Below are 16,786 nucleotides of genomic sequence, written 5' to 3'. Positions count from 1 at the left end.
ATGCCAGGACACAAGGGCATCCTGTGCAGCATCACAAAGCTCCATCAGCTTTTAGGACTTGCGTAATTCTGAAGTAATTAAACAGAAAACTGAGGGGCATTTCTAACTGAGATAAATTATCGCTGAGCAGACTGCTAAAGAGAAAGGACACAGTCCTGACAACGAAAATGGATGACCTTCTAGAGAATATACTATAGCCACACATAGGTGGACTTGATACTGAGATAATGAGGTGTAAAGTCCTTATAACTGACAGACAAGGCTACTGAACCTATTGGCCTCTTCTGCCTTTAAGCCTCTGAGAATCCTATTTTCCAATTGCCAGCAAAAATATTTGGTGACATTTCCAAAGTGTGTTTCCCGCTTTAAATGGCTTAGATATATATTAATGCTGAAGTTTTATAAATGGAAATGCATTGTGACCATAAGCTTGCACGTCCTGGAAACAAAGCATAGGATTAGACAGTTGCATTTGCTGAGTACTTAAGAACTACTGTTTCCTGTGACTGACCTGTAGACTGGAAGACTCCTGGGTTACAAAGGCAATAGCGTGAAGCAAAAGCTTCCATCATACGATCAATTTTTTGAGCCTCTCCTGGGAGTCTGAAGCTCCACAGAAACTGCCTACAAAAGGGAAGAATAGTTCTTGGACTCATTCCAATATTTATATATTAAGCATATATTACCAATAATCAGAAACAAAACAAACCCAGCAATGTCTATAAAACGTCCTAGAACCACGTTCTCAATCTTTCGACACACAAGTCAGGAGCTGCTGTAAAGCACCATGCACAGATGGCTAGCCCAGCAACGCAGCCAGCAACACCGCATGCGGTCAGGCAAGGTACGACACTTCGTGTTCTGAGACTCCCCTTTTCCAAACTACTAAGCAATTTTCTGTATGCATCCCATTTTTGCCACGAGAATGCTATGGGAAACAGTTAGTTCAATCCACCCTGGGTTTCCTGCCTACTACAAGCAATAAACACTCTGATTTTATTACAATGTAAAAAAACAAATTATATAAAATATTTCTGGTAGGGGAGAGAAGCAAGGAATACAAAACCACTTAACAACTTTACTTGAACTCATCGAGAACATTTTGAAAACAGCAACAAGAGAGACGCCAGAGCCGAGCGGTGCTGCCCGTCAAGCGTAAACCCACCTACAGGAATCAGACCTAGATCTTCAAAAGACAGACTCGTTACGTCATTTCAATAATTTCGTAATATATGCAGCAGATCTGTGCTCCTGTTTAGCAGCATGACCTGGAACACAGTTTTTACTTTTATAACTTACTCTTTCTACATATAGGTACACTGGAATGCATACAGGGCACAAGTCTTCGTAAATTTACTTTTGGCACACTATGGCACAAAAAAATCTCCAATGAATTTAACCACTTATTCTTTCTTAGCAAAAGAATTATCTAAATTGTAACAGGTCTAAACCAGCAAAGTGACATGCTCTGCCATGCAAAACAGGTTCTCAATATTCCCTGTACACTGGGTGGCAATATAATAACCATTTATTCCTCTCTTCATCAGTTTTCATTTTAGAACATTATATTAAAGTGTCGCAGGCCATCTTTAGTTTGTCAGTTCTACCTACTGTCTTTTACTCACCTTGTGCAAGGTTCCAACCCAGATCACGAATTTTGTAAGCTACCAAAATACAAACATTTAATAGTAACAGCCGCTGAGGAAGAATAAAGTCAAACCTAATGTTAAATGGGGTAACAGAGAGGAATACCAAGCCTCCCAGACAAGCTTCAGCAGCCAGAAAAAAGGCTTCCTTAGCCAAAGCCTCAGGCAGCTCAAGTTACCACCACCACATCACTCAGCCATAGCAAAGCTGCTCTGACTCCGCATCACGAGGCACCAAAGATCACAGGGACACTTCCATTTATCTGGTGTCACGAGGGAGCCGCTGTGACAAATAACTGGCACAACTATCTACATCAACTTGATCTGCTAAATCTGTTATGTATTTCCACCAAGACAAGAAGGGACTTCACAAGGTCAGTGTATGTCGGCAGCCCGGAGAAACCAAGTAAACTGTTCACTTGGCAAGGGAGCGTCCTAAGATAATGCGCTATTTCACACGACAAGCGGGAAGCTCGGAGGGAAGGAGGAGGAAACGGCTTGGTTCAAAGTCTACCTATTGGCAACTGAACATAATCAACTATTACGGTCAGTGGGATTCCCCCTTCCTGCCCAGAGGAACAAATCGAGGTGGAGGGAAAGGAGAAAAAACACGGCAGCAAAGAAAATGATTTATTTGGTTGGGTTAGGAGTTTTGTTTGGTTTTTACCTATCTCAGACCTTCTCATGTCCACACATGGCAGGCGCACCAAAGAGTTACGGCTACGTTTTAGCTGTTCGCGTTCATCTGCAGTAATGAGAAGTTCCCCGCTCCAAAGGCAGCGCACAAGCCATGGGAAGGGTTAACGCAGAGCTGCCTCCGCTCACCTGCACGCAACGCGTGTCACCCTGCTGAGCTGCACACCAGCCATGGGAAGGGTTAACGCAGAGCTGCCTCCGCTCACCTGCACGCAACGCGTGTCACCCTGCTGAGCTGCACACCAGCCATGGGAAGGGTTAACGCAGAGCTGCCTCCGCTCACCTGCACGCAACGCGTGTCACCCTGCTGAGCTGCACACCAGCATGGGAAGGGTTAACGCAGAGCTGCCTCCGCTCACCTGCACGCAACGCGTGTCACCCTGCTGAGCTGCACACCAGCCATGGGAAGGGTTAACGCAGAGCTGCCTCCGCTCACCTGCACGCAACGCGTGTCACCCTGCTGAGCTGCACACCAGCCTTCTGGCCGGAAAATCAACACAGACTCACAGGGACGTTCGACTCAGTAAGGGAAGCTCAGGTCAAAAAAAGAGAATTGACTCACCTTAAGGCTTGTACAAGATTGAGATCAGCGAACTCATGGAGTTCAACAAAAGCCTGAAGAACTTTAATATTAAATTCATCTCTGTGAAAGACAAAAACATAAACAGACAATTACAATTCTGAACTGTAAAGACTTGTTATTTATCTCTATTTGCTTCCAAGAGTAAGCAAGGAAATAAACAACCATACTGATAGAATCAAGTCATCAAAACAGTTTACGCATTGATTTGAGAAGTATTGTAACATTTAATACTAGTATTTTGCCTGGTTTTGCTGGTACATTAGCAAGAGCCAGTGCACCTGAGCTGCCTGTGGCCCTGCTCGCCTCCTTTGTTCCACATTTGTCACTTCCGCACCCGCCCTAACGCCGCATGATACCCAATGAACTGATCCACTAAGAAGTCCTCTGCAGAAATTGTCATGAGCTTTTAAAACATTGGTTAATGTAAGATTAATTTCTTTAGCCACAGAACGCGTGAAAAACAAACTATCCCACTTTTCCTCCAAGGACAGAAAGTATTTAAGCAGTATGTTAAATTTATGTACAAAGATAAGGAACTGAAGTGATTCAACTGATTGTACCTAAGAAAAACAGCTTTTAAAAAGAGTGACTTAGTACGTACTAAATTCTTATTCTCAAAAATTGTTGCAATGGAAGTTTACTAAAAACCAAAATACGTTTTGAACTGGCTTCCTCTCACATGTCTTTTATACCGATACATAAATCATGAGCCAAATGATGCTTTGTTTGGTACAAAGGCGTGCAAATGCAAAAGTAACATTTAAACACTAACATAGTAGGTTTGCGTGGCAAGTTTTGGTAGTGGGCGGGCGACGGGGGTGAGAGCCAACGCCGGCGGGCCCGGGACGAGCCGCTGCTGGTCAAGCCCACCAGCAACGGTGGGAGCGTCTGTGATCGTGAGTTCTAAAAGGGGGAACGCTGCAGGACAACAGGCAGCTGGAGAGAGCAGGGAGAACACGTGAGAAACGGCTCTGCAGACAGCGAGGTCAGCGAGAAACCGGGGTGACGCTGAGCCCGGGAAGGACGGAGGGGTGGGGAAGGTGTTTTAAGACTGAGTTTGTTCCTCATTATCCTCCTGTGATGGGGCTGGTAACAAATGGTTTTTTGCCCACGTCAAGTCTGCTTTGCCCCTGGCTGTAACCGCTGCGCGGTCTCTCCCTGCCCTTAACCTTCCGCTGCATCTTGTTCCCCCGTCCAGCTGAGGACGGGAGTGACGGGGCGGCTTCGGTGGCACCTGCGGGGTCGACCCACCGCAACCAGCGAACACAAAACTGTTTGGATGCAGACTAATTCGGTCTACACCACCACCGAGTCCATCTGCCAGAAGTGCAGAGGTTTATATTAAAGCACACCCTGGGGATTATATCACCCAGACAGAATGTTGCCTATCAGCCTCCACCGGAACACAGGAAGGTGTGAACCCACCAAGAAACATCTGCTGCATTACTAACTGCACAGTCGGACTGACCTGCAACACTCAGAACTAACCCATAGAACACACTGCTCATTCATTAGCGTGTCCCCATATCGTTTACAGAAAAACACATCAGCTCTGTCAAACAAAACAAAGCCATTTTCACCTAATTTAGTCATGCACAACTCAACTGCCTGACTACTTTTCAGAGCAGTGAAATCAAGTGGTAGCACAATAGTACAATGATTTTGCTTATATGTACGTAAAGCTTCAGTAATTCAGAAAATATATTAGCCTTCTAGTCTAATTTTTGGTTTTCTAGGTTTTAATGTAGACTGTGTTAATAGTGATGCTGGGCACACCTGGGTACAGCTCCAAAGAAACCAACCAGGAAGCCACGTAAAAAATAAGTGAAGACTTACCCACATATAAAGAAATCTTAAATATTTTTAAGATGTAATTCATCCCTTATTTATTGTACATTTTAAAGTATTATCTCATTCCATTTTACCATTCACTTTTTTCAGTTTGCTGAGTGCTGTAACACTATAAAAGTGAATAATTTAAATATACATCTCTTTATGGCAGAATGTTTTACAAATATTTCATTCTGTTGACTTCAGCTCTATTTAGCAAGCATGCAGAAGTAATTAATGACGGGCCCCTGAGAGGGAGTGGCCAAATAAAAGAGAATGTCCTCAGAGCCCAAGGGCCTCGATCCAAGGGAGCCCGTGCCCCACCACGGCTCAGTGCAGCGAGCACGGCCCTTCGCACGGCGGGCCGCTCAGCGGCAGAGCCGTCACCTCCAGACCACCTCAGCTGTCACGCTTTACTTTATCCAGGCTGTTTATTATACCCCAGGCTGTAACGGCCTAACACCTTGTTTTCAGACGAACGTGATTTATTTATACAAAATTTCTTGACCAAATTTGCTATTGGGTATGGCCACTGCATTCATCTATATTTAAGTCTTGAAAAATTCAGAAGATATAACTGAATTGCGTATTTATCTGTAGACATACTCAATATTGAGAAAGGTTCCGTGTATTTTCAGATTAGACCACAGTGCCGCCCAGCAGCATCCCTGCAGGGATGCAAAAGAAAGAGCAATAGTTCTTTAAATTTGAAATGTGAACCTATAACTAGTCACACGAGTATTACCAGTGACTCCCGTGGGGCTGGACATGTGGGTAGGGCCTTTCTGCATTAACACAAGGGTCCTGGGAACAGGGCTACAGAAACTGGAAGTATTTCAGGAGACGACAGCAAGGCGGAGGGCAGGCCTCAAAACCAACAGGCTGCTTTATATACGCTTTGTTACAGTTTGGCAATTATGGACGTTAACATACAAGTGATTTTATAATACTGATAGGCCAAATATTCAAGAGAAACAACATAATGCTGTTGTATAAAAACTGTTGAAACGTCTACATATACAGAAACTTCATAGCAAACATCTATTTTCAAAATATATATATTACAGTGAAAACTTCCATTAAACCTATTAAAGCCAGGAGGAAATTGCTGAGCAGAAACTAAGCTGCTGATGCTGTAAATAGATTATGGGTGCCTCAAAGGGATCTGCCGGAACACACGGCTACAGAGCGCGTCCTCGAGCCAGCTCTACCCCCGGACGGGCGCCGACCGCGCAGGCAGGCGCCCGAGCCCCGCGCTCGTCCTGCTGCTGCCCCTCCCAAATCCATTCTGGGTTGCACAGCAATGCAGGTAGTTCGCATTTTGATTGTGTTTTGCAATACTATGCATAAATGTGCATGCCGCATGTTTATTGTACCAGGATTGATAAAGATGGTGCGGCCGCCCTCTGAGGCACCTGCTTACCAGTGGGAAGTCTGTGTGCAGGGAAGAAGACAACAGTAAACCAGCTTATAACTATTGTCCCAGGAACTACCCATTTTAATAAGTAATTTCGTAACTGTCCAGTTACGAGTGATTGTAAATCACTCCTCGTCTGGGCACAGTATCAAGAGTTACCGGAACTGTTGCAATACAACTCTCCGACATTCCACAAGCTCATGGTATCAAATTCTGCACTATAGCCACATTTATGGATATTTTCTCAAAACAGTAAGTTATAACAAATTAAGTATCATTCCAGAACGTACCCTTTTAAAAACAGTACCAACCTAACATAAAAACCCACTATCACAATACTTCCACTTTCCGCTGTAGCTTTTCTAGACCTCAGCGCAGCAGAGCAGCTCTCAGGTAACTACCAGAACCCCAGTTTGCTTTGTAAACACGAGAATAAAGTTTAAGTATTTTCATTTTACCTTTCACCGAGGTAATCTCCAATTACCGTTTTATTTAATCCTTCTCCTTTATAAAGGAACTGTGCAATGTCTTCTGCAGTGTTCTGCAGGAGGTCGTTTTCTATCAGAAACTGTATTCCCTAGAAGAGCAATTCCAGAGGAAAAGGAATGTTACATTTTCTTCCACAAGCATTTATGTAAATACCACTCATAACATTTGGTATTAATACACTGACACAGACATATACATAGTACATTAGGAATTACATGAGCCTACAGATTTTCTTTTTAAATGAAATGGTAAACAAATGTTTTTCAGTTAGATAAGCAATATTGAGCACTGGTTTAAAGATTAAAACAAGAACATATTTTTAAGGCCAGAAGTGCCAGGTGGCAGCCTGACTCCCTCAACAATGGAAATATCAAATATTAATTGGATAACGATTCCGTGTTGCTCTTTGGAGTTAATGTGTGAGCTGGCCTGTTCACAATATTGCATAAATGTCTGCAGAGACATCATCTGTAAAAATCACATAATGAAGAGGTACGTAGAAATAATTAATACCATGACACTGTTTGGTTGATTCTGGTTTTTTATAACGAAATTATTACCTGCCTGAGAAAAAAAAAAAAAGACAATTTTCTGACCTAATTTAACAAACAAAATGAACCGTAATGTTATACGGCTTGAAACTTTTTTAAAAAGTCTGGAACGTAACCCTCTCAAAACAATCTCATCACCATCTGCAAGCTTCATTTCAGTGACAGGCTGGTATTCCGACTCTGACAATATTTGTAAGTCATTTCAGAACAGACGTGCTTTCGTTCCAAATAATCTATGTTTTACCTTGAAGCTGTATGGGCAGCTTTCCTCAACGTTCCCTTCAAAGCTTATTTGATAACTATTCGTACAAAAAACTAATTTGACTATGAAACAATGTTTTTTCGCACACGAAGTTATTCAAAGAGCTTTCCCAGCTCTGTCAACCGAGAACCTGCCTTCCAATAAACAGCAGCAGGAGCAGCTGCACGTTCCCTTGCCCAGCACCTGGACCGTGTTGTTCGCGCCTGGTGTAAACAGACCGAGCAGAAGAGTTTCTTTAAGAGCTGTACAAGTTACTGAAGAAGATAAGAGACACGACTGGAGTACGTAAGACAAACGTCTGGGCAGAGCAGCAGATACTTCAACATGCTACAAAGATCAATTTCAGTTCCCTTTTTCTGGATTTTTTTTAATTCTTAAGATGTTAAAGAACCAGAAGTCAAACAGACAGGAAAAGGAATTTGTCTGGAACAACAGCTCCAGCGTCTGGAATAAATGGTAAAATAGGTCAGCCAAACCCCGCCAGCTCCTACGCTATCTTCTGTCCTGATGCACGTTTTCTTCCTGGGGACCGACAGGAGACGGCAGACAGCTGCACTCGACAGCCCCACACACACTCCATGGTACAGAAACAGCCAATATTCACTGCAAATACTGCACACTTTTTTTTTTTGTCAGTGCAGCAATGAAATCTGCTTCTAATTTTGTCGCTTTTACAGTAACTTATTTACAAATTTTGTAGTTATGGCAGAGATAATTCCTTTTCTGCGCCCAAGGCGGGCAGCGGTGACTCCCAGCGCAGCGAGCTGCGGGCGCGGCTCCGCTGCCTCTGCAGGGACTCGAGTGTTGCTGCAGACTCTACCGGCAGAGCCCTTCCCGCAGCAGCGCAGCAAACCCCAACAGCACGGGAGCCCCCGCCTCCCGACCCCAACAGCACGGCGCAGGAGCCCCGGCTCCACGTCCGAACAGCACGGCGCGGGAGCCCCCGCTCCACACCCCAACAGCACGGCGCGGGAGCCCCCGCCTCCCGACCCGAACAGCACGGCGCGGGAGCCCCCGCCTCCCGACCCGAACAGCATGGCGCGGGAGCCCCGGCTCCACACCCCAACAGCACGGCGCGGGAGCCCCCGCTCCACACCCCAACAGCAGGGCGCGGGAGCCCCCGCTCCACACCCCAACAGCACGGCGCGGGAGCCCCCGGCTCCACGCCCCAACAGCACGGCGCGGGAGCCCCCGCTCCACACCCCAACAGCACAGCGCGGGAGCCCCCGCTCCACACCCCAACAGCACGGCGCGGGAGCCCCGGCTCCACGTCCGAACAGCACAGCGCGGGAGCCCCCGCTCCACACCCCAACAGCACGGCGCGGGAGCCCCCGGCTCCACGTCCGAACAGCACGGCGCGGGAGCCCCCGCTCCACACCCCAACAGCACACATGCCCTTTCCACAGACAATTTAGATATGCAAATATAAGAGTATATTTGAAAACAAATTAAAAAGCATTAGATGTATTTTGGACGAAACCAAAATAGGGGGGCACCAAAATAAAGTACAGCCTCACTAATATCCAAATATCAAAATATTTTTAGAATGATATTTGAGATATCAACAAAGAACACCTCTATAGGTACAAAGAGTGTTTCTGCAAGGCGGCTCAGTCAATACCTGGCATATTTGATTGTTGATAAATAACCTCCATTATCAAAAAAGGGTTGCTTAAGTGAAGAAAGCACACACGACTGGCAAATGACTGGATGACCGCTTCCAACTGCACCTTCTGCTCAGCATATTACAGGATATACAAATAACGCCTGTGAACTTGTATTATCAGAAAGGTTCCCTTAAGAAAACACGACTGTGTTTGCCACAGATCACATTACAAGCGGGAATGTGATTCCTGAAAAGTGGAACAAGAAGATTCTCTACCTTCTTGGGGTCCATGTTGAATTTCTTCCTTCCCATGGCTATTTGCTTATTTCTTTGTGTAGTTTTGCTACACATGGAGAGAAGAAACAACAAGCAGTTATCAGTTACTCTTTTACAAAACAAACAACTTCTGCATAAGCTTCTTTTCATTTGTATTTTGGCTACTTCATATTTTCTAATACAAACCAATACCTCACTTTTTATAAGGGCGGAATTATGTTACTATTTTCAGTTCTTTCAAGCATTGCAGCTTCAGAGAACTATATCATTATCAACTGGACAGTCTGAAATACTGCATTCTATCCAACATATTCTCTATCCAAAAAAATTACCCACAGGAACAGGATAGAGTCAGGCTTTACATACTTTATAACAGACTGACTAAAGGTGATCCAATGTTTGTTTAGCATGATAAAGCTATTTTAGTTTGCTATTCCTGGTAGGCCTGTTCCAAGGTCTTACTAAATCATGTCCATATGTTAAGCATTACTTACCTCTCTTCTACACTAGTCAGATTATCGATTTCTGTCATAACCTCAGCAATTTCAAATTTTAATCTCTGCCAAAAGAAGACAAGACAATATGTTAACCTACACTGAAACACTTTTGGAAATCATCTGTCGTATATCAATACGATCAATTACGTTTCATTTTCTAATATTTGCTAGTCGCCTGAAGAAAACTGATACTTAGCCTAAAGATTTTACCACAACTGACTGCACGTTAAGCGCGCGGATCTGAACTCGCGTGTGCGCACGTCGGAGCGTCAGGCGCTCCGGGCTCCATCGCCAGGGTCAGATTTCCTCAGCGAGGTGTCGCTCTCACTCCTGCCCTGTATGCAGCTCTGCTGCTCAGTGAGTTCTTGATTACCCACAAACGTGCGCATATGCATGTATTGCATTACGTAAATACAGCAGTCACCATTTTATAAAAGCACACAAATGATGCATCAATCCTATTCATTATTAGTAACATTTAGCTCACACCATTTATGTGCTTTTAAAACCATTACCTGGAATTCATAGCTAGGAATGCAGCTTACTATAACTCAATCTACTGAAGCAGTCTTCTAAGGATCTTTACAGATAGATCAGTTACCTCAATATCATCAATCAGTTCTTTTTTCCTGCGACGAATATTTAAAAGCTCTTCTCTCTCTTCCACGGACAGGTCATCAGGCACTGGAACAGAGCAAAACGTACCACCTTTTAACATTTGCGAACATCCCTCATGATAGAAAACCGAATAAACCTGACTAAGTTCAGATGAAGCAACAGGACATTTCTTTTTAGCTGGCATCATTTTAAGGAAAAAAGAACAAACAACAAACCAAACAGTAACTATATTTTACAAAATCAGAAGTCATCAAATGAATGGCTATGGACAGAATCTCTCCTTCCAAAGAAAGCTAGACAACCAAAGGAAACTTGTTATCATACAATATGTGGTAAGATTTGGCTCTACAGCTTAATTGTCAAATCCAAGTCCAATATCATTCCCATTATTTCAGTAACGGACCAAAATTCTTCATGAAAATTAATTATGATTCAAAGGACTTGACTATCTTTCAGGGAAAAAAGCCAGAGAACAGCTGAAGCTGTGTATCCCAATGCCGACTGCAGACAGCGTCCTCATTTTAGAGCAGAGACGCGGCTAAGCAGAGCACTCCCGACATCCTTAACATCAAATACTTTCCATCAGTAGGATATACAAATAAATATCAGTCAGAGTCATTTACCGCACTGTATCACAAACTTGTGGTTTAGTGTAACATCATTTCAGAGAGCTGAAGCGTTCAAGTCGGCGTTAGGCCTCCCCTCGGCTCTGCTAAAACAAGCGCGTCGCCGCTGCCGAAGGTGCCGAAGGGTTTGGGGCGGAGGAGGCGCGGCCGCCCGGCACCGCAGCCCCTCCTGGGCCGCAGAACGGGAGCGCCCATCGCACTAAACCTGCGCTGCTCCTGGGCCGCACAACGGGAGCGCCCATCGCACTAAACCTGCGCTGCTCCTGGGCCGCACAACGGGAGCGCCCATCGCACTAAACCTGCGCTGCTCCTGGGCCGCAGAACGGGAGCGCCCATCGCACTAAACCTGCGCTGCTCCTGGGCCGCAGAACGGGAGCGCCCATCGCACTAAACCTGCGCTGCTCCTGGGCCGCACAACGGGAGCGCCCATTGCACTAAACCTGCGCTGCTCCTGGGCCGCACAACGGGAGCGCCCATCGCACTAAACCTGCGCTGCTCCTGGGCCGCACAACGGGAGCGCCCATCGCACTAAACCTGCGCTGCTCCTGGGCCGCAGAACGGGAGCGCCCATCGCACTAAACCTGCGCTGCTCCTGGGCCGCACAACGGGAGCGCCCATCGCACTAAACCTGCGCTGCTCCTGGGCCGCAGAACGGGAGCGCCCATCGCACTAAACCTGCGCTGCTCCTGGGCCGCACAACGGGAGCGCCCATCGCACTAAACCTGCGCTGCTCCTGGGCCGCAGAACGGGAGCGCCCATCGCACTAAACCTGCGCTGCTCCTGGGCCGCACAACGGGAGCGCCCATCGCACTAAACCTGCGCTGCTCCTGGGCTGCAGAACGGGAGCGCTCACTGCACTAAACCTGCGCTGCTCCTGGGCCGCACAACGGGAGCGCCCATCGCACTAAACCTGCGCTGCTCCTGGGCCACAGAACGGGAGCGCCCATCGCACTAAACCTGCGCTGCTCCTGGGCCGCAGAACGGGAGCGCCCATCGCACTAAACCTGCGCTGCTCCTGGGCCGCAGAACGGGAGCGCCCATCGCACTAAACCTGCGCTGCTCCTGGGCCGCAGAACGGGAGCGCCCATCGCACTAAACCTGCGCTGCTCCTGGGCCGCACAACGGGAGCGCCCATCGCACTAAACCTGCGCTGCTCCTGGGCCGCAGAACGGGAGCGCCCATCGCACTAAACCTGCGCTGCTCCTGGGCCGCACAACGGGAGCGCCCATCGCACTAAACCTGCGCTGCTCCTGGGCACTTAGACTTTCCCTGGCAAGGAACGTCTTTGGACAAAGATCACTGCCGCTCGCCTGTACAGCGCTAGACACCAGCCACAAGTGTTCTCCTCCTTTGCAACGACCCTCTAGTAGCAGTTTTAATGCCACCCACCTTTTTGGAAATAGCTCCTTAATTACAGAACAGCTTCTCCTTCCAGCTCAGTGAAAGGGAACAACAACAAAAAAATAATAAAGCTATTTAAATGGTTCTGTCCCAACAGCAACACACAATAAACGCAGTCATTTGGGATGGCCAAAGCTGTTTCTTTATGTCACACACACGCGTAACAAATCGATCACAGGCAAAGGTTCGGCTCGACAGGAGGCTGTTAAAGACATGTGAAACACAGCCCCTGTTCACATCTTGATGATGAAATACATGGATTATTTTCAACACCCAGTGGTTAAGCTGCTTTCCCTTCACGATTCGAAACATAACAAAAAAATCCAAATGGTAGCAGACCTTGCTAGACATGAAATAATTATGGCAAATGATCTCATTTAACTACTCCAGATACAAACCTGATTAAATTACTTCCAGTTTAGGAAATGACAGTCTTCTGTTGAACAAACACCAGACTTCAATACGTTTACCTGCTTTTTCCCTTCACCTCATCAGAAACGCACCCACTCCGTGCACGCAAACACCAGTAAGATTCTTCTCACATCAAACCTTACAAATACACGTGCCTACATCACATCTTTGTCTTTCATGCATACTGAGATCTTAAACCGTCAAAATACAAGAGATTTTATGACTACACACACACTACATACACATACATACCACAAACATTCCAATTCGTTAGCTGAGCATTGACAATTTAAAAAATGAAGACTGTTACCCAACGCTGACTATTAAGATGGCAATCGGTGCATAATCCCCCTTAGCTAGGCAGTATGCTCAAGCATCCCAAAGCTCTTCTGAGGTACTGCCTCAGTAGATTAAGTTAGTTAAAATTTCACGGCACCCATGTTAGCAAGAGTTCATTTCTTTTAACTTTTTGCCACAGCAGGCGTTTCGGTACCTCTCACTTTCACTGGCAACGGAAAATGCTAACCAGAACCCAACCAGCAAATAATCTTTAGTATTATAGGATTTCTCTATTATAGTCTTAAATATTAAAGTATTGAATATTTAGAATTCCTAGATGGTGCCTGGTTTTTCCTTTGAGTGACAGAGTCTCTGGTTTAGCTGCTGCCACCACCTCTTCCCGGTGTCAGGGAGCTGTACCGCAGTTTCGTTTCCCTTGCGTTACCATGCACTGAGAACTCCTGGGGATGGGTTTGGAGCATCTAGAACAAGTGAAATTACTGTTGGGAATCAACGCAAAGCGTGACAGTTTCCTGCGCTCCAGCAGCGCACCAAGGAAAGACATCGAGCCCCTCGGGCCCTTCCCAGCGCAGCCGAGGGCGTCCGCGGGTCCTCCTTCCCTCTGGTCGCAGCCAGCGGAGACGCGGCCCTCGCGGCGTCATTAATGATGCTGTTAGACAACAGAGAAACAAACTAAAAGGAACGAGGCTGCCTTTTGCATTAGGAAATAACATCAAGTATCTGTCTGCCAGCTGCAAGACAAGAGAAGGCTGCTGGAAAAGAAGATTCTGCAATTGCAGAGCACTTAGAAGACAGCACTTAGAGAAAATTGCACATTGATGCAACATCTTTAAATAATGGTACTCATATCAGAGCCAAAAGTTTCCAGTATCTTTTGCTAAGAACAAAAGAACCAAGATACAACTGAGCAGGGGTGCAGTACTGCTCAGCTTCAGAAACTAGTGGTAAGGTCACAGTATTTTACTTCCACTGACATTTATGAGGATGTAAGAAAAAGTTTTTGAGAGAGCAGGCACCAGAAGAGGGAAAGTCAGGTCCAGGCTGAGAGAACCGCAGCGGATCGGCTCGCACAGGACGCCCCACCGGCTGGTGAAAACCAGGAGCAAGTCCCATAACAGGAGACACAAATCTAGTCTTTCCCAAGTCCATACCCTTGATACCACCGCCTTTTTCAGCAGCAAAAATTAAATCCTTTACAGCTCTCCAATGGTATTTTATGAACCAAAACTCCTGTGTTGTGTTGGTGGTGGTTTACTGTGGGTCTGTCTGTTTCTGGGGGGGTTGGTGTTTCTGTATTTGATCAGCAGTCACCAGCCAAGCGCAAACCAGTCTCACTCTACCACTTCAACCCGCCCACGGGTCAGTCTCTCGAGAGGATGCAGTAAAGCAACCCACGGCCAGAAAAAAGCAACCATGTACTATCTAAGACAGAGAAAACACCAATTCTGTATGTAACCCCACTTACGACGCAACACAATTCCCTGACCCTCGTTGCTCAACTAACTTATTTCATAAAGATAAATACTTTCCTTCTCCCATGTCAGCCCCAAATTGGTGGTCTTAAGTGCTTCCATTCCAAGTAAAAAACAATTAGGAGGAATTTAATTTTGCTGCAATTGAAACATCTTGCAAGTGTAAAGAAGTTTACACAATGCAAGGCTTTAACCTAAACAAACCTCTCCTGCCCATGCCAGAATGGGCAGACGTGTTTCTTCTGGCCTTGAAAATAATACACATCCATCTCTGAGAACAAATCTGGTTGTCTCGGGACGTTTGCCTCAACGGATATTCTCAGGCTATTCTCTCTTCCTTTTCCCCTACACGCTCCCTGTTTTAAGACTGAATTACAGGAACATTTCCCAGCTTTCAGACGAGTGTATAAACAAAGCTGTGACCACTTGTGGCTATTACGAATTCCACACAAGTTTTCGTAGGAGGACTCCCTCCTGAATAGATTCATTTCACAATGCAAAACTAAACTATATCTGCATAAAATGCAATCAGTAAAACTAGTTGGATTTGGTTGCTTCCTCACCTACCTTACTGCACTAATCTTTGCTATTTAGTCCCTGCTGAACGTGCTCTAGCATCAGAGCACTGTACTTCCACTAAGAGGGAGAGAACCCCGCACGGGATATCCTTTCACAGACAAGGATCACCAGCCAGCGCACGAGGAGCCCAGGCGAGCCCGTGGCCTGCCAGGTTGTGCTGAGTTTCAGCCACGGGGACACTGTGGCCAGAAAGCGCGTTAGCGGCCAAGCCCAAGGGAACCTCCAACATCCGCCGTTCTCGTTGTTGGAAATGACACCTTTACAGGATGTTCTGAAAACGCTTTTCACTCCAGGGTAAGGTGACACTTCACAGGCAAGTTACAGTTAAGATACTGTCCTTGTGCGCTTCTAATAATGTGAGGGGAAACAAGCCTAACAATATCAATCCTATTACCGCATAAAAATATGTTTTCGGGAATTTAGAGGAAACATTTTCCCTCTGACATGACCCACTAATTTGTTTTTTTTTTACTTCCATGACAAGGCAGGTTTAATTATACCAGCGACTCATATTCATCTTGGTTTCTGAAAGAACCAAAACATAAGAAATTGGAAGTATGAAATACATTTTCATTCTATACAGAAAAAAAACAGAAGGGTAACTGCATGGCCAAGTGTGAAATCACTTCTTTTAAAGCACAAACAGTATGTATTCTAATCCATGAGAATGACTTTAAATAAGGCAAGATCACGTTTTTGCCCTGGTAAGGAACAGCCATGTATAATGTAATCAGTGTTACCATATGCAGCCAAGCAGAAAGTAGGCCGCTCCAAACTGTGCAGTATCAGGGTCCAGATAACACTGATTCGGAGAGAAAAAGAAAAATCCGATCCATGCATTTTACCGGCCTCCCAGCAAACATCTGGTCTGGGCTGCCGCGCACAGAAGTGCCGCCTCGCCCCCCTGCCTGGAAACATGCCTCTGTCTGCAAGGTATAAACCACAGCAAATGCGTGTCTTGAACCTGGTGGCACAGGAGTCTGCAGCATACGTGTCTTTGCACACCGCGTGTGCAGATAACAGGAGAACAGCGGCTGTGCAGGGCAGGAGCACAAAGCCCCCGGCTCCCGCACGAGCCGCAGCCCTCGCTGGAGCCGCTCGCCGCCCCTCGTACGGCGCTGCAGCACCCACAGGCGCCCACCGCGGCGTCCAGGCCTCGGCCGTGCCTCACAGACGTACCCACGGCAAGAACGGGAGAGACACCGACCTCGCTTTTGAGTTCCTAAGTACGCCATTGACATAGATATTTGCCATCTGAAAGCAGTGTGCGTCTGAGTTAGTGCGTACGTCCTTTTTACTGTCCACACTCTGTTATTTTTATGAACAGGCAGTACCGAAGGCCACAATTACATTATATTTACCTCCTTTACATCTTCTATTCAATAATGTATCTTATTTCATCATTTTTATACATTTCTATTAGGGAATCAGGTGTTTTGCAACAACAAAGTAAAAGAGCATCACTTGAGGAGAAAGAAGGAAGAACCACGTGGGGACCAGGTCTGAGCAAGAGTTCACAGGCCAGC

The 16,786-nt window shown here is 46.1% G+C and overlaps 1 protein-coding gene across 10 annotated transcripts in view; it reads right to left on the bottom strand.

The window, feature by feature from the left end:
• The window catches only part of CYTH3 (cytohesin 3), a gene marked incomplete at its 5' end in the record, with an annotated part of 51,691 nt that overhangs the window by 15,045 nt on the left and 19,860 nt on the right, over positions 1-16,786 (bottom strand). For 7 of the 10 annotated variants that reach the window (XR_014185348.1, XR_014185349.1, XR_014185350.1 and 4 more), the window contains 6 exons: positions 512-624; positions 2,905-2,985; positions 6,631-6,749; positions 9,357-9,423; positions 9,851-9,915; positions 10,455-10,571. Coding sequence is in view for 4 of the 10 variants with exons in the window: in XM_082064913.1 (XP_081921039.1) it covers positions 512-624; positions 2,905-2,985; positions 6,631-6,749; positions 9,357-9,423; positions 9,851-9,915; positions 10,455-10,571 (562 nt within the window). Of the gene's footprint in view, positions 1-511; positions 625-1,625; positions 1,664-2,904; positions 2,986-6,630; positions 6,750-9,356; positions 9,424-9,850; positions 9,916-10,454; positions 10,572-16,786 lie in introns of those variants that run through there. The other 3 variants (XM_082064915.1, XM_082064914.1, XM_082064916.1) reach the window with 3 other exon arrangements.

This window comes from Streptopelia decaocto (genome assembly GCF_964273445.1).
Source record: "Streptopelia decaocto genome assembly, chromosome: 13".
Lineage (NCBI taxonomy): Eukaryota > Metazoa > Chordata > Aves > Columbiformes > Columbidae > Streptopelia > Streptopelia decaocto.
Note: the sequence above shows the minus strand (reverse complement) of the source record. Positions and strands in the feature narration are given on the sequence as shown.